Source organism: Siniperca chuatsi, linkage group LG7, assembly GCF_020085105.1.
Source record: "Siniperca chuatsi isolate FFG_IHB_CAS linkage group LG7, ASM2008510v1, whole genome shotgun sequence".
In the NCBI taxonomy this organism is placed as follows: domain Eukaryota; kingdom Metazoa; phylum Chordata; class Actinopteri; order Centrarchiformes; family Sinipercidae; genus Siniperca; species Siniperca chuatsi.
Genome location: NC_058048.1, coordinates 3779268 through 3797227, shown reverse-complemented (window position 1 = coordinate 3797227; position 17960 = coordinate 3779268). Strand labels below are relative to the sequence as shown.

The window sequence follows — 17960 nt, the reverse complement described above, 5'->3', positions numbered from 1 at the left end:
TGATATGCAACACAGAGTACTGTAAACAATGGAGTCAGCACATTTTAACAACACTGTTGCTGAATTGTTTCAAGTACGTTTTGTATCAGGAACATTTTCTCTATGCAGACTATTGTGTAAAACTGACACTCATTCATATGAGTGGGAAAGGTCAGCTTTTGATTTGATGTGATCACATTCAGCAGACTCATCTTCCAGAAAATGAGATGCTTGGGAGAACAGACATGAAGCAGGATGCACAGCAAAATACAACATTTAAGTTATTACGAGACAAATGGTTAATGAGAATTTATGACGGTCAGATTAAATCACATGTTCCTTGAGGGTACAATGATGAATTGTTTATGGGAAATCGAAAACTACAGCTATTCTGGAAGAAGGTTTCTGAATGTGTATGCCATGTTATTGGTGAAGCGGTTCAAGCCACTTTGTGTACTTGGAATTTACCCTCTGTTGTGACTTGCAGGCCAGGAGGTTAACTGCACTCTTCTGTAAAGTTATTTACATATCTTGTATACAAATGTGGACATAAGAACTTGCAGCCTGTCTTGCTCTGGACAGATTGACTGATATTGTTAAAGGACAAGAACTTTACATGTTTATGGAGCCCGTATATAGAATGATTTCACAACTGTTTGTTTTTTTCCTTTAACCCTTTTATTATATCAGCCAAGCTTTAATTTTCTGTCTAATAATGATTAAGTTGTCTAAGGTTTCAAATGACTATGTTCAAGGTAGTACAATGCAAATGTACATAGCCTTAGCATTCAACATCCTGTTTAATAATAAGTCATATATATTCAGTTCAGATCGTTTCGTCCAAACTCTCGACATCTGGGAAATCGACACAGAACCAAGCTCGAAAAAATAAAACACAGCAAGACTTCTTTATTTTTTCTCTTTTTAATAACAAAGACTGTATTCGTGTTCCATAAAGAACAAAGAGAGACACCCTTTGGTGAGAGACACAAGTATAACATTAACATTTCTCTTTGAAAAATCGGTGCTGGAAAGTGTTGCATTTTCAGGGTCGTGACTGACAGCGGGCTTCTTCAAAATGCATTCAGATCAAGCTGGAGAGTCGCAAAACAACAGGGTACATACATTCAACATTCTAGAGGTTCTACAGGGTAAAATGCAGACTTGGTACCCATGCTTTATCTAAAACAGTCCATCTTCAGTTACAGTCCATGGACAAAACGGTACAGAGCAAAGATTCAGGCGGGTTTCTATTAGCTTCATTCGTCCCTCTTCACTCTGTGTGCAGTAAAAGGCTTCGTGTGGTTCAGAGTGCTCATGACAAGGACGAGGGAAACTGAAACCCAGATATGTCTAGGAAAAAGAACAGTACATCAGAGGAACAGGCCCAGAGACCGCTGGGTGCCTGTGAATGCATTTATACACATTTTTACATAGAAAAAGAATTTATTCACACCTGTACAGAGGAGTAGGTCTGCTTTCACCTCCTTTTCCATCATTAACTGTATACTACTGGCCCTAATGCACTCCTGGCAAGTGCACGTGTCTGTGTATATCTACAGTATATACACACTCATACAGTACATACACTGTTGGGAGCACAGCAGACGACTTGAGGGGAGGCAGAGGGACTGAGTGGATGCTAGGCAGTGCAGATTGTGACAAATCAAGTATCACAAAATTTTGGACAGTGAGTATGACATCTGAAGACATCACGCTCATTTCAGAAAATGTTCCACTGAACAAATATGTGTGTCTTGACAATGAACAGTCCTGGTAGAAAGAGTTCTCTGGAAAGTTTTGGAGCTGCCACGAGTTATATTTTATTCTTTGGCACACCCCTGTTGTGCCAAAATAGGTTTCCTTATCAAACCCTTGGCAGACATGAATAAAATGTATCAAATTCATCTATGTACATATAAAGATTTGTGCTCTTTGACTGACAGGCAGGGTATCATCAACACCCCCAAAACTCAAATTGTGATCTCACACACACACACACCCCTCCCAAAAAAGAGGGGAAAGGAATCATCACATGCACCACATACAAATATATACAAGTTTGCAAACATCAAGTTTTGTTAAAAAATTAGCTACAGATACTGAAAATAAAAAGCTGTAGTATTTTAGTAAAATGAAACTTATTATTAAGGTAACTTGTCAAGTAATATGACCATTCAGTTTCACAATTAACTCCATCAGGGTTCAAAGTGGACGCCTGACTGGTTGTTCAACACTGCAGTGTTGACAGGAGAAGGGTCTCTGCAGGGGATCTCAAGTTCTGGTTTTCTTCTGAATATCTGAGCCTACAGACCTTGTGAGCAGAGGGAGCCACTGTCCCCCCCAAATTCACCTGAACCCCGCCTCACTGTGAGCAACATAATCAACAAGTCACCATGGGTCTGTTCTCAAAACTGAGTGAGGGAACGAGGGAAACAATGTGAAAAGCGTCTGTCAGATGTTTCTACTATTGGCAAGTTCAAAATGAATACCAAGTTGATACAGGCCAATAGAAGCCTCCCAGCCCTGTATATTTTTTATCAACTATGTTGGTTTGCTGTTTGAGAACAACTGCATCAGTCATCAAGTCAAAGGCAGCTAACAGGGAAGCCTTAAAATGGCTGCATTCAAAGCGTAGCCCATTTTTTCATATGCCAGACACAACTACTGGAACTGGAATTAAAGGGACATTCCACCAATTTAGCATTACACTGCCATAAACTTGAACCTGCGAGAGACAGATTAAATAATGGTCAAAACTGAAGCAGCAGAGGCTGTAGCCAATTTGTCTTGGATGACAGCACAGTTTCCCTTACCCAAGATTCCCTGGTTGCTCTGCCTTATGGGAAATGTATGCATTCTGTAAACTTGTTGATCATGCACACAGAGGAGGTATGTTTGGAAGGTGGGAGCAGGAGTAATTAGAAAACCCTTCCCCTGCCTTCACATTTCTACCTGCAGAACAGATACACATCTCCTCCTCTCAATCCACAATAAAGTGCTTGAGCTAACAACACAAGAAAAATAAAAACAAAGCAGTTACAAGTCTACAGGTTCTTTTGTTCACATGGCTGTCTGGTTTCTGTAACAGGAGTTTGTGTTTTATGTAAAAGTCTATGTTGTTTGTGAGTTGGCTCTGTTACAGTGATCGGCCATAAGCCTTTCGCTTATTTCTTCCATTTCCTTCCATTCCAATACTTGAGGTTTTCAAGATAGGCAGGAAACTCAAACATCCATGTTCTTCTGAACCAATAAATAAAAACAATAACAACTTAAACACAGAGTAAATAACCACTGATAACACATAGTAAGCAGGATTTTAAAAAGATGAATTGCTTCATGGGGAGCTCGAGTCTCTTGAAGCCAACAACACCGTCTCATAGTCCTATCCACCCTCTTTTTCTTCTGGTAAAAAACAAATGATATCCTGAAAGATGGACATTAGTTTTTTTGTTGTTGTTGTTTTTTTTTGTTTTTGTTTTGTTTTTTTTACATATGTTGATCAGATGGCTTGCCATCATTATAGCGTAGGGAAAAAAATGCACTTGAAAGTGCATACATTATGTCCACATCTGGTTTCAGCCTTTTGTTTCTGGATCCGTTGTCATCTTTGGTTGTAAATTTGTGCATCAGTCGCTTGTCACAGTTCAGTCCGTGATGCAGCCAGTAAAACTAACTGATGATGAATACAGATGAAACCTATCAAATGAAAAGTGCTTGAACTGCTACAGGAGGGAACAGCGGCTTTGTGAGGATGGTAGTCAACAGTCTTATGACGTGGTCCCTCTGTGTGTGTGTGTGTGTGTGTGTGTGTGTGTGTGTGTGTGTGTGTGTGTGTGTGTGGGCTGCTACTCATACAGTGTGACAGTGCAGTAGCAGAGGGCTGAGATCCTGCGGTCCACACTGGCTTTGTCTGCAGGGAAAATACACAAAACAAGAACATATTAATAGAAGTCTTTAAAGCAAACACTTAAATAAGTCAAATACACTTATTAGACAGACTTCAGGTCTACTAGATTCAATGGGCCTCATGCAAGAACATTTTCATATATTCTTATCCTAAACCTCTCTAATTTTTCTGGTTTGCTCGTACAAGTGTTCCAAGTCAGATTCAGCCAACTCCCTTAACTGCACAAAGTTATTGTGAATGACGTTCAGCCTGATGAATGCCACCCGTTCATGAGGAGGTGCGTGTTCATGAGGTCTGGTCATTAGCATAAACAGCACCCACAAGTAGTTAGAAACGGCTCCTTGTTCTGCTCTATTTGTGGACAAGTTTCATTCACAAACATGTTCCCCAAGAGTACAAAGACTTTCACACCACAGAGCTCAAGTCCTGCTGTCAGAAATCAGCAGACAAAAACATAACACATTTAGCAGTGTCAGTAGTGGAGTACCCAAAAAAAAAAAAAAAAGACAAAATATGACTACAGCTGTCAACACCGTGTCATCACAGAGCTGTACCATGACAGGCATAAGGAGTGAATGGTCTGACTTAACTGTCCATGACTTAAATGGGAGGCGGTCAAGGGGATGAATGAGAGAATACATACCACAATAGGTGATGTTACACTGTCGCATGCATCTGAGGATTATGCTGGACAGCGACCTGCATTAAGACCCCAGGCAGCCGAGTGGGTACATTTTCCAAGAAACTACTGAATTGTATAACTTGTCAGGCAAAAATATGGCAACAGCATATTCATTTTATATTAACCTTTTAAAATGTTTGGTTTCATTTTAGTTGATTTCTGTAACATATTTAAACTCCACGTTCATTCAGATGAAGGCATTATAATTCATAAAGTCAAACAAGTCTGTACACGACAGGTATGGAATTTTGTTTGTACTCGTACATGCCACTTAACAAATCTGTTCGAATGGTTCTTGCATGAGGCCCATTGTGACTGAGTGTATGCGTGTGCGTGTGTGTGTGTCTCAGATTTGTACTCACACTTGACCACGTTCTCAATGTCAGTGGGGTCCTGTAGGATCTTGGACAGGCCGTCCAGCAGCATGGCAGCCTTGCTGTAGCGGTAGGCTATATCTTCTGTCTGCTTGAACATCTCATCCAGAGCTGCTGACTGAACCTGACACACACACACACACACACACACACCACATTAGGCTGACCAGCATAGATTATAGTTGTAAAACCTGGTGGAAATGATGAGAATCAATACCATATATTGACTAAATTCCCTTTGTCTCTTTAAGCCCTGAAGATATATTGTGTTTCTGTACTGTGTATCTGAGACTCACCATCTCCACAGCATGATTGTAGATGAGCTTCTCCGCGGTGACACTGTTGATCTCGTCAACAAAGCGCTGCTTATCAGAGAAGAAGTGGTTGAGTTTGTCGGTCAGCCGCCGGCAGAGGGAGATGCAGCTTTTGTAACGGTCATTCAGACTCTTCACCACTGAGAGAAGACGGGGAGAGGGATTAGTATTTTTTGCATAAGTACACTTGTATTTTAAAGTTACATATTTCTCTCCCTATTAAGTAAATAGACACAGGTAAGTTTTACATAACTACAATGTCTTTCTCCTGCTGATAAAGTGGGTGAACAGCAGATGTCCCCTCTTTTCTCATCCACAGTTTCCAGTTTAATGCACTGGTCACAGTTTAAGTCAAGTAATGGGAGATGACGACTTAAATGCCCGTACCCTGTTTGACTGAAGTGGAAGGATTGAGCTTGGCTGATTTAATCTGAGCCTTGGCCAGGTGGAGGGAGGAAGCCAGGAGCTGAGCTGCCTTCATGTAGAGCACCAACTGCTCCACCTGCCTGTGGGGGGCAGCACAGCCATAGTATGTAAGACGGATGGAAAAGCTTCAGCACTGCAGCAACACCGCTGAACAAAGAGCCTCCTCAGACAGCATGATATTATTAATTGTATGAGATTATCATAAAGTCAGACTAGACTTAAGTCATTCCTTACCCCCACTCTTTGCTGAGCTGGCTGATCTGGTCCACAACCACACTGTCCTGGGGAGGGTAGAGGGAGGCAGCCGACACGCCAAGCTCCGTCCCTCCAGCTCGAACTGCCGCCATCTCCAGGACACAGTCGGTGAATGAAAGCATCATCCGTAGGTGCATCAGGGTGTCTGTATGCTCGCGCTGTACCAGGAATTACAAAGATTAAATGTAAAACACAAAGGAAGATCAAAAGCATATACTACTGTTTCATGAAATTGTCCGATTGATCAATTTTCCTAAGTGATGAGAAATAGACACCAAACAAGGGACCTCACAACCCCTCACCTCCATGAGGGTCTCCTCAGGCAGCTCAGGGGCTTCGAATGTGATGAATCCCTCCAAGCTGGGAGGGGAGGTCCCATAAGGGACATAACGCAGGCTGCTGGGTGCCCCCTCTGCTCCAGGGACAATCTGCCCACCCCCAAAACCTCCTGGAGGAGAGGAGCCCATGGCCATTCCTGGAGGAGATCCGACATAGACCCGACCGCTGGTGGAGCACAGGGAGCCGGCCGAACTGTTGGAGCCCACTGAGAGAAGGACGGGGAGGGAGAGCGGAGGATCGTGAGATTAATACTACTGACAAATACCTTCACTAACAACACCTCACAGCCTTCCTGCTTCGAACTGTTAACAGCTCATTTGCTTGCATACTAGCTCAGCTGAGGTGAAGGGTCCTCACCTGAGGTGGTGCGTGGTCGTGTGCCCAGATGGCTGCAGGTAGGAGGAGTGCTGCTGTTGGGCGGTGAACCCACGGTGAAAAGGACAGTACGAGGACTCGCTGACCCACCCTGAGTCAGCCCGCTGGGACCTGCAGGGGCTTTAGGAAGAGAAAATTTAGTAGTCTCTCTCTCTATTATATATATAAAAATAAATAAAAAATACACATAAACGACTGAACTAAGGCAACCTGTGGTATACACTGTCCATTGTGCATGCAGCAGTGTACCCATACCTGTGTCCATGGGTCGCTCTGTGTTCAGGCTGTCTGTGCTGCCCTGATAGGCCTGTCCACCCAGAGTGATTCTGATTGGCTGCTCAGACAGACGTCCCGTACTAACAGACCTGCAGGGAAACCATGGGTAACATCAGCACAATATCGAACAGCAGACAAAGTGACGCCACATAGTGGAGGGCAAAGACGGTAGGGGGGTCAAAGTAATACACAGGGACTTGACACTTTCTTAATTACATCATTCTTACAATGTCTACATTTCCCATTGGAAATGTGGAAAGTACTCTTTCCTCTAAAAACTGCCATGTAAATATACATGACATGAGTGAGACATCAATGGTCTATTGAGAAGCATTCAATGTTGTGTTATATTAGATTTCATTCAGGATAAGGGCTATCACGATCAATTGTACAGTAAATACTGTATGTAAAAAACTAAAAAGTATCATGTCCATGATATCTGAGTTGAACCTTAATGACTAGACCAGACCTAATGGCCATCGATGGACATCAGTTTATCAGTCTAACATTAGTTAAGGTGGAAGCTGCGATGACAAGAGAAGGAAGAGAGAAGAAAGCGGACAGAGGAAGTGTTTCTTTCAGTGAGCTCTACCTGCCAAAAGTCCTGCTGGCTTCAGGGGCAGCTGGGCGTCCGATGAGGTATGGGCTGCAGTGGTGGGCACAGATATCTCGGGCATCTGCCAACGTCTTGGTGGGCACGGGGCTGTCCGCCAGTGCCATCAAGTTACAGGACGCCTGTGTTTTGGGGATCTTGAACGGTGCCGAAATGGTCTGTATGGAAAAAAAAATGAAACTTTAACAGCTAATATTTTAGTTGATTTGGTATTGACTATCTGCACTTTATAATACGTGCACTTACCTTAGTTGGGGAGCCAATGATGGTGGGCAGCGGGGACTTCTGCAGCCAGTCAGATGTGCGGGGGGAGGAGCCCAGGAGCTTGGTGGGGGAGGAGCCGAGGTTGGCCGGTCGGCCGAGCTGAGGGGAGTGACTGCAGCATGAGGAAGAGGAAGGCTGAACAGGGTCTGATAACTGCTTGTGGAGTTTCTGCTTGGTCTGGTAGACCTCGGTCAGGGTGGGGGCGCTCTGGAGCCGAGCCCCCAGGAGCTGAGAGGATGGGACGGGGGAACCTAGAGAAGGTAGAGGGTCTGGATTAGAATCAGTTCAAGTTAATGGCCCATATGGTATATAGTAGTATAATTAGCAACCCATATACTATTGATTCAGATTGATCAAGGACACTGTATCTTTGTGCATTCTCTCTGGCAGGTCAGAGGAGACATAACGTCATGTCACATTTGTCTCTCAGCTCTAGGCAGTCTTCAGCTCTAAACTTTGCTCTGCAAAGGAGCAAAAATAGCAGCAGGCAGTGATGCTACTAGTGACACGTTTATGAGCTTTGCTCCATCACACAGTTTCTACCAACCAGCGAAAGTCAAATAGCCCTGAAACTTTCCACAGAGACTGTCTTGGTCATAAAATGTGCTTGTTTGTGTGACTTTCCAAATAGGGGACAAAGTACTGTTGTCTGTCTGGCTGAGGCCTCATTTCAGACAGTACAGTCTAGCTTCCCTCTTTTAAGAAAAATGGTCACCATGACAGCAAACTCTTGGCACAAAACAGTGCAGAAGTTGTAAGATGTCTGCTCCAACTCCTGACTGCAGTTATGCTAATATTGCCTATTTTAAATGCCAAGGCATATTATATTACACTGTGTAGCATTTTCGCACTGGCTTTTTGGCAAAGGGCTGTATATATTTGTGTCCTGTCAGTGTTCAATTAAACTCCTTTTACAAACTGTAATTCATACTTTGCTTCTTTGCATCCATATGATACATCCTACGAACTCCAGATTTTAAATTGTTCTTTGTGGGTTCTTTAATACCCTGCATTTGCTATATTCCAATTTATGCACCATTTTTCTGTAGTGTTAACCAATTACCATGTGCCGTTTCACCAACCCACATTCCCACGGGACCATTAAAGTTGAATCTTATCTAAGTGAACAAGTTGGCACAGATGTGGGTGAACTATGTGGAGGGCAGCTGAAGTTTTGCCAGTGAACTGACCTCCTGAGGAGCTGCGGCTGCGAGGCTCATGGTTCTGCAGGTGGCAGCAGCAGTGACCCAGCTGCTCAGGGATGGTGCCCACTGCAAACACAAACACAGTCATTTTCATTGTGGGCTTCTGGACAAGTCCAGTTCACGTCTGGATGGTGTTATTAAAAAGCTGATGTGCTTGGAGACACGTCTGGACATGTCCTCACCAAGAGGTGAGGGGGAGTAGGGCCGGGAGCTGCCGGTGGAGAGACGCCTGCCTACTGTCTGAGGGACGTCAGCAGAGCTGGGGGACCCCGAGGCCACCTTGGGAAACCCCATAGGACTAGTGTTGGAGCGCCTCACTGTGCCAGACCTAGAAAACACAAGCACACATCACAAAAAACATTAACAGTTACGTAGACTAGAACAAGTACAGGTAAAAGTCATTCCGTCTTATTCAACACTGAACTAGTCCAAAGAGTACAGTAATAAATAAATATATACAGTTCTTGGCTTAATCGGTAATTCAGTTATTCAGCTACTCTCTCCCAAGTGACTTCTTTCTTCTCCCTTTGGCTCATTTCAGTCAGTAAATACTTGTTTGGCCGCTGAGACAACCCGTCTCTGCTGTACTGTACAAAACCTCAGCACAGTTTTGAGTGACACAGAAACGGAGCATGTGTGGGAGCATTTGCTGTGCAGATTGCTCATCTCAAATTTATCACACCAACATATTTGGTACAATTGCAGAGAGTTGCAGTATTTTGTGGGGACCTGATATAATTACCGAGATACACTGCATCATCTGAGGTCTGTGACTAAACCCTCCTCTGTGGAGTCTATTACTGTGTCCATTTGTGCATTACCTTGAGAGAAATTCTGAAACAATTTACAGTTACAATTACACTGTTCGGTTTGCTTGAGATTAAAATGTAAAGGAACACATGCCGTGGCAGGTAAACTGTGCTGGATTTGTTACATTTAAAAATTATAGATATTGCAGGTGCACAAAGGCCAAACCGTAATATTAACAGCTCATATTAAGAGCTCAACACTAGCTTATCCTACTTCCTCCTTCTGGTTTCCAGCCTATCTTAGTATCTGGTGTTATTTGTAAAATAAGAGGAAGGTTAAGATCCATACAGTATATGAAGAAGTTCTATCTGCCACATTCTGGCTCCCTAAAGTGAGAATAACAATATTAACACATTAAAAAAGGCCATCTGATAGGTCAAAGGGACAGAGTGTCAGAGCTCTAATCCTCCCTGAACAGAGTGACAAGACAGGACGGCTGGAGAGTTGGACAGCTGAACAAAGCACAGCTAGGGGTGGGTGGTGAGAGGGACAGTACCTGCCCTCCAGGTTCTGACTCCCATGGGTGCACAGAGAGGTTGATCGAACAAGCTGCTACTCCAGAAACATTAAGCAAATTCTAATCTCCAGAGCTACTATCACCACAGGAGGAATTTAATGGCAAATGACAAAGCAACCAAACCAGCAGGTGAACTCAAGCCTACACAGAAGCAAACACAATAAAACTTTTACATGATAAACACATTAGCAATACAATACAGCTGATTAAAGCCTACAGTACCTCTCCTGTTCTCCTTTTCAGACAACAGACTGTAAGTAGGAACAATAGAACTAATCTGCCTGTGAAACAAAGTCCCACCTTCTTTCTTCCTCTACCCTCCCATCCGCTTTGTCTTCACATAAATCTGCCAACAAACCCTCCCAGCAACAGGTTGGGAGGCCACAAACTCAAGCAGGCACTTGACTGATGTAATTTCAGTCAAACTTTATAGCTGATGAAATAACAGCCTGGGTTTTCATTACCTAGCCTGAAAATTCACCTCCAAATGGTGAATAAAACATTAGTCACTAATCACTAAAAAGGTATAAATTATGCAGAGTTAAGGCAGAACCATCCACCGCCACCAAGGGCACTTTCTTCACCCTCAGACCCAGCAGAGCCAGCTCTTACCTGGGGGAGCTGTACAGCGTGGTGGTCGGGCTGCTGGAGAGGTTCTGCTTGATGCGCTGGTAGTTGCGGATCTGGGTGGGAACGGGGATGGGGGTGGTCTCAGCCCGTGGGGACACCATGGGGGTCTGTCCCGGGATGGGCTGCGGCTGCCTGGAGGGGAAGAACGGGGAGACGAGGGTGGTTAGCCAGTCCGCTCGAGGCTGCTGCTGCTTCCATATCTGCAGGACATCTTCAGGGTTGTCAACACCCATAATAACTTAAATCTCCAAAAGGCTACTGCTTGTGTAATAACTTTAACTCTAAAATATAGGGACTTTGTTTCTACAGCCTCGAGTTCTTTGTTTACTTCGGTGTGGAAGCAGGTTGAGAAACTTAAGTTTAGCCTGGCTGATCATGAGGGCAGAGTCAGTCGGTGAAAAAAAGGGGGTGGGCCAGGCTTCCATGTAAACACAGAGACAGCACCAATCAGCTTAAAGCTCATTCTGCTGGAGGCAGGGCTAGAGGCAGGGCCAGCCAATGGCACGTGTGTGGCTGATCCTCTGTATTCAGCAGACACAGGAGAGGAAGTGCAAAGAGGCACAGCTCATTTGCATTCTTTTGTTATTCCAGAGGAGACAAAATGTTCTGTAACATAAAGTCTTGACCGAATCACCCACAGAGGGCCTTTGCTTACATACAGAATGCAAAAAAAAAGGGGTGGAGGAAATGGCCGTTAGAGAGCAGCACCAGTTGGAAACCAGTATTATGTAATGATGTGAAGCCTGGGAGGGTCTACAAAGGAGAGGAGAGAACACGTGAGGCAAAGACTAGTCCAGACAAAGAACCATAGAGCAGTTGCTTTGTTGGATTCTTGCAATTCTGAGACATAAACCTGACCACGTGCTGTCCTTCTCCACACACTTAACACCGATCACATTTGACACAGTAACTGATGGCGGAGGCTTTCTATTTTTCTCCAGGTTGCTAAAAGCTTTATTGATCCCAGCTAAGGCTTAATATGGAGAGGAATGTTCTAAGCTGTTGTGCCCATGTTAAAAAGAGAGAAATAGAATTTGTAGGTCAGTGAACAGCTGCTTTTTAATAGAGCCAAGAGTGGAAAGGAGAGTGACTGGATCTGAAAGTTAGTTGCCTCTCTACTGACCTGGTTTTTACCTAGCATCCCAGGAGAGGGGGATGGGATCAAACAATTCCAGCCTATTTCTTTTTTTTAATAATTTGTCACTTCTGTTTCTCCTCATTCATCTCTCCCATTTGCTTACACTGTCTCTCTTTTACTTCTTCCAATCTCTTGCTTTCTTTACAATGATCATCTCTCTCCAGACATCCTGCTCTTCTCACCCAAGCCTCTGTTCCTCTCCCTCCCTCTTATCTTTTCCTTGACCCCAATCAATCAATTTAGGTCACACAGGGTGCAGGATAAACAAGGCTGTGATTTAGGAGCTCTTTGAGAGCGTGGCTGGTGTTACTAAATAGCAAGGGACAACTCCTGTAATGAAGAAAAAATTGGTTCCTCCTGTGTCAATGGTTAACTAATTTATGTAAGCAGTAAAGGGTTACTGCTATGGAGAAAGCCATTAAAAAGGACAGCAGAGAAAGGGAGTAAATCTGGCAGCATGAACGGTTAGAGGAGGATGAGGCGGAACAGCAACAAAGACAAAGTGCCACAAAAAAGGGAGCAGACAGAGGAGAGAACAGTTTTGCTTGAGGCTGTTTACACACGCAAACTGGAAAGCAGGGAGATAGAAGAAGTGGAAAGCAGTGTCTGGCTGCAGGTTTTTAACAAAGGGAGGGAGAGAAAGAACAAAGAAAGAGTGACAGACAGCAGCATGATGCTTTCTGCAAGTTTCACACTTTTACCCTAAACTTAAATTAGGACCTACTGTATATACAGTATTATCCACAATTTAGAAACACAGTCCTGGCTACAGGGATTACATACAGCTAGTAAGAGTTCTGAAACTAGCAGGATTTAAAGCATAAGTCTGGCTTCATTCAATACTGTTCTTAGTGTCAGCAAATCCCATGAGACCCAAACCAACAATGAATTTATCCTACTAACAAGTATTGTGTGTGCATCTAAAGTCTGATTTATCTTATTCCTCTATGACATAGAGCTCCATAGTTGTCCAAAAACAATTAAAAACACACCAATGACCCCCACCATTGCACTGGGTGACATGTTCATTAATCACCATAATGTACACACACACACTGTGGTTTATTTTGACTCAATCCCACATACACCGTCCTGCTCACTAAAGCACCAAATGAGTGTTATTCCACTGCTGAAAATAGTCCCCAACAAATGCACTATTTCCTCCTGTTGAGTAACATCTGCTAAAAACCACAGTGTCCAGCTGTTTTAGGAAATTACTGAGCCTTCTTAAAAAATTCCCATTCCCGTATTTAAAGATTCACGTCTTCAGTATGAACCAGTGGGCTTGGGGCTGAGTGCCACAGACAGGGTAGGGAAGTCAGAATGTACTGAGAGATGGACTAACACACTGTTAGTTTTAGTCTTTAATGAAACTTGTTGGCAATTAGAAAAATATGGAATAATAGCAGCCTTATCATTTCCCTAACAAAGGGAAGAGAAATACAATAAACAAAGGAGTAACAGATTGCAGGATTTCTCTAAGTTTCAGAGAGCAAAATATATGGATCTAACTATTCTTTAATTTTATCTGAAACTTAGTTTGAGACCAATTTAATTAGAGAATCAAGAAACAAAGCTTCCCTGATTAAATATAGCTTCAGAATAGTACAGAAACTATAAATGGGTAGAACACAGAAGTGGACATGTGGTCCAACTGTGTATTAAGTATGGTAAGTAGCAGCAGTAGATTCTACTAACTGGATTTAAACCTGAAGAGAAAGAGGTCAGTAAATGCTGCCGTGTTAAAATAGCGTGGTTGCAGTACATGTGAGCATGTTTTGATCTTTTAATACACAGCTGAGGCACAGTAATAACAGTCACAGTTATTGCAAGCAAGTTTTGGCGAGCGAGTGACTCTATTCTTATCCCTCAGCCCTTGGTGGGTCAGGTGCTTTATTTAGCACAGCACCACCTTGTTGTTTGGCTCAGCGTCTGATTCATAACTCACTAATCATGTAGATTTGGAGGTGGGCAGAAGAATTCACTCATGACAAATGGACAGTGAGCGTGTGTGATATCTGGTGTAAAGCTGAGAGGAGGGTGTTTTGCTGGTGGTCAGAGAGCCAGAAATAGTGAAATGAAGAAACAAACGAAGCCTTGTTGGCATAAAAACGCATGAAGAATAGATGATGACCTTACACACATACATGTGAAATCCAGGCTGTCTGTGACATGGAATCTGATTCACAGCATCATGTCACATTTCCATTGCATAGTCAGTCTATTTTTTACTCTGACTCTTGTCAATATACAGTTCATACACGTGAACTGCGTCTGATTAATTAGTGACACTGTGCTACATTTAAAAAAAATAATACAGTATCTGCAGCATTCACAGAGGCTTTACAGACCCTTTTAATGCAATAATGCCTCCCACAGCTTTATTGCTCAATGAATATGGAATGGGTTCCTGTAGAGTTTTAATTTCTCTTTCTAGAACTAGATTTCTTTGTTTATAGCTTTTAGCATGGGTTCATTATGTGTCATGCTGATTGTCAAGTACAGTGTGTGCGATGACTCGGGTGTTTTCAAAACGTTTGTATTTCTGCACAATATTGAAACCTAAATCTATTTGCATTAAAGTGCTGCTAATCTACCAAAGACAATTATTATGTGGGTTAAACCTATTTCCTGAGGTTTCCCTGAGTGGAGGCTTTTAGTTTCTCATGATCATATAAACTCTCTTCCAAAGACTCTCCTCCAGAGATTTAGAAAATTTGGCATCAAAGTCTCTGTCCGATAGCATCGTACTGACCCTCCACACATGAGGAACTCGCTGGACGGCCGACGACCCACTCCCATTGGCTGGTCATCTGAGGAGGAAGAAAGAAGGAAAGAAAAGAATGATGAAGGTGCAACAGGCTTTACTGATGTATAAATCAGCAGTAATTAGGTGATTAAATGTCACTCAAAATGCCAGCGGACACTCTCAATGCTCTGCACTTTGTTCATTGTTTAAGTGGAGGACTAGCAGTTGGATGTGTGTGTGTGTGTGTGTGTGTGTGTGTGTTGCAGCAGGTGCGAAGCTTAGAGAGTTAGTGTGCATGCCTACTGTTTGTGGACTGATGTCTACAATTACAGCATGAAATGGTTAGCAGCTGTCTAATTTACTAGCTGTGGATTTGGTGACATGTGAGTGTGTGTGAGTATATGTGCTGGAGGTATCACTGGCAGGTAGTGAATGGGACTTCACTACATGTGTATTGTAGCCATGGTGTGTCTATTAATGAGTAGAATTTCAAGACATCTGCATGCTTGTACAGAACAGATGTCCATGTGTTTATTTCTGTGTCCACAGGTCATGTGTAATTCATAGTGTATGTATGTGAACATGAAAAATGATGTGATCTATACATTACAATATGAGGATTAATTGGACAATTATTTCTGCTATCCCTCAACATGTCTACTCTTTTCATTTTCATTGTTTTTTCATTTTTCCTCTGCATCATGGAATTCAAAAGATAATTTCAGAGCAGTCAGGGCTGGCGACTTCCCTGCACTTCTGCACACCCAGACATTACCAAACCTCGTCACCGAGAAGTAAAAAATAAAATTGAAATTAAAAAATGGTATAAACTAAGCCTGTATGGTTTATGGAGCAGTGTCGTTTCAATGGAAAGAACTAAAACTCCTTCTGAAAAGGCTAACTGCTTTAGATTCTTCATTTGTTGGATTACATAGCTGCTTCCAGACAGTCTAGCATTTAGTGTATAACTTGTTTGTCTATGAATGTACAGCATATAATATACTAAAGCCATGTCTAGAGCTGGGTAATATAAACAACATAAACACTGACTGTGACCGAAATGTTCCTAGAGAAAATTAGAAACTTCAATATACTGTCGATAAGTTACATTATTTGGCAACATACTAACAACCAATCAAATCACAGAAACGAAACTATTTCTACCCAATCATAGGGAAGTCTTTTAAGAATGGGCAGTCCACTTAAATAGTTATAGAAGGTTGAATTAGCTAAACACTCCACATGCTTTTGTTTTGGTATCAGAAGTTGATTAGTTATATGGGACGCACAAGAAGAAACCTTTTTGTGTTGGGACAGTAAGAGTTTAACTCGCACAACAACCTTACACAAAAAGAGCTGCTTTGACTATCTCAAACGAAGCTAGACTAATGTTAGTTAAAGTCTGACATGACACAGATAGGTGATGTATGCTGTTAACTAACTTTTAACTGTTGAATTTAAATTATGTATAATTTATTTATATAAATACATACTCTGTTTGCAGCTCATACAATTCTTGGTCATTTTTCAAGTATTGAATGTACTACTAGGGAATTTTAATCTCAAGGGACTCTTTAAACTGAACAGAAACTGGGACTTAATTCATATCGTGATATTGTTTACACTGATATAAAAAAAATATCCTGATAAATTTTCTGCCATATTGCCCAGCCCTACAGGTAATATTTCTGCATTCTCCATAATGGAAGTTAAGAAATCCAAAGAACTGATCTCCCTTTCAAATAATGAGGTGAGTTACACCTGAGTGAATCTACGGGAAACACAGCTGTAGGTGTGTGTATGTACAGTATGTGTGTTGCCACTTACAGCTGTCAGTAGAGATGTGAGGCACCAGAACAAAGTCGTCAGTGTCACAGGACGAGTTCTTACTGCTGGTGCTTCCTGCAGACTCTTTGGACAGCTGCAGGAAGTTGGGCGGACCGAGCGGAGGGGATGACAGACCATCTTCTGCTAGTGTCTGCATGTCAGGGAGAGACTGTGTGTTCACAGACAGAGAGAGAGAGAGAGAGAGAGAGACGGAGAGAGGGAGAGGAGGAGAAAAAGAGGATTGAGATGCAGGGTACCTCCTGAATGATGCAATTAAGGCTTCCAGGCAGGGCAGTGCTGACTGTCAAACTAATGTAATCACATGGTTACAGAGAACACTGACATCCTGGGAAATTGACTTGCCCTGAATTCCCACTGCTGCGGTGAGATAAGCTGTGCCACTGTGCAAAGAGAGTGTTATAACTTGCAGTGGACATAAACTAGCAGTATGAAGGGTCCATTTATTTTCCCTTTTTGCACAACACGTTTAACGTTTCATGCACTGTTTGTACTGGAAGAAGCAAGCAGGCACAATAGGAGCACAACAGGGAGGCATGGTTAATATTTTATTGCCTTTTGTTACATTGTAATCCCGTCTGAATGAGGATTTATAAAGTAATATCAAACTCACAGGGGGGGAGTTGTAGCGGATACATGGGGAGCTGCCACAGGAACTGTCAGTCACTGTGTTGGAGACAGTGGGGACTGGCACCGGACACGCTGAGGGGAATAAATACATGATCAATCAGGTTTTCAAGTTGGTTAGTGTTAAAGTGTAGTACAGTAAGTTATCTTGCTTGGGAATGTGACCTTTGTGCTTACATTTTTTAATGGTGGGTGACGGCTCCAGGAAAGGGTGGCTGAAAAACGCATCTGCAGAGCGAGCGGTTAGGGACAGAAACAGAACAGATCAGAGAAGTTTTTAACAAACATCAAGACAGATCTCAAAGTATGTAAAACCAAACCTGATACATTTACCATTTAAACACATTACTTTTATGTCACCACTCACCAAAATCCATTCTGTCTTTCTGATTCCTCTGCAGCAGCCCAAGCAAAAGGTCGCTAAGTGGTGGTGATGTCTCCCTTGGGATGCTGGGTAACGAGAGAATGGGAACATTAATACCTAGTTTCTCATAGGGTGCCTGTAGACTGTGTAGAACAACAATCTTACAAGTTCATTGCATGTCACACAAGGACGTCTTGGTCGCAATCTGTGTCAGACAACATCATTTTTGAGCCATGTCAGATGATGCAATGAATACCTGGTGAAGTGT

The 17960-nt window shown here is 42.7% G+C and overlaps 1 protein-coding gene across 4 annotated transcripts in view; it reads right to left on the bottom strand.

The window, feature by feature from the left end:
- Positions 1 to 887: 887 nt before the first annotated feature.
- The window catches only part of ulk2 (unc-51 like autophagy activating kinase 2), a 41817-nt gene continuing 24744 nt past the window's right edge, over positions 888 to 17960 (bottom strand). For 3 of the 4 annotated variants that reach the window (XM_044202513.1, XM_044202514.1, XM_044202516.1), the window contains 17 exons: positions 17696 to 17778; positions 17506 to 17556; positions 17315 to 17403; positions 16684 to 16852; positions 14863 to 14920; positions 10952 to 11101; positions 9195 to 9340; positions 8998 to 9078; positions 7790 to 8058; positions 7523 to 7701; positions 6637 to 7019; positions 6243 to 6484; positions 5920 to 6098; positions 5647 to 5765; positions 5242 to 5399; positions 4934 to 5069; positions 888 to 3892 (listed from right to left, as the gene is read on the bottom strand). In XM_044202513.1, the coding sequence (XP_044058448.1) occupies positions 3828 to 3892; positions 4934 to 5069; positions 5242 to 5399; positions 5647 to 5765; positions 5920 to 6098; positions 6243 to 6484; positions 6637 to 7019; positions 7523 to 7701; positions 7790 to 8058; positions 8998 to 9078; positions 9195 to 9340; positions 10952 to 11101; positions 14863 to 14920; positions 16684 to 16852; positions 17315 to 17403; positions 17506 to 17556; positions 17696 to 17778 (2557 nt within the window). In that variant the 3' untranslated portion in view covers positions 888 to 3827. The remainder of the gene's footprint in view (positions 3893 to 4933; positions 5070 to 5241; positions 5400 to 5646; positions 5766 to 5919; positions 6099 to 6242; positions 6485 to 6636; positions 7020 to 7522; positions 7702 to 7789; positions 8059 to 8997; positions 9079 to 9194; positions 9341 to 10951; positions 11102 to 14862; positions 14921 to 16683; positions 16853 to 17314; positions 17404 to 17505; positions 17557 to 17695; positions 17779 to 17960) is intronic. The other variant, XM_044202515.1, reaches the window with a different exon arrangement.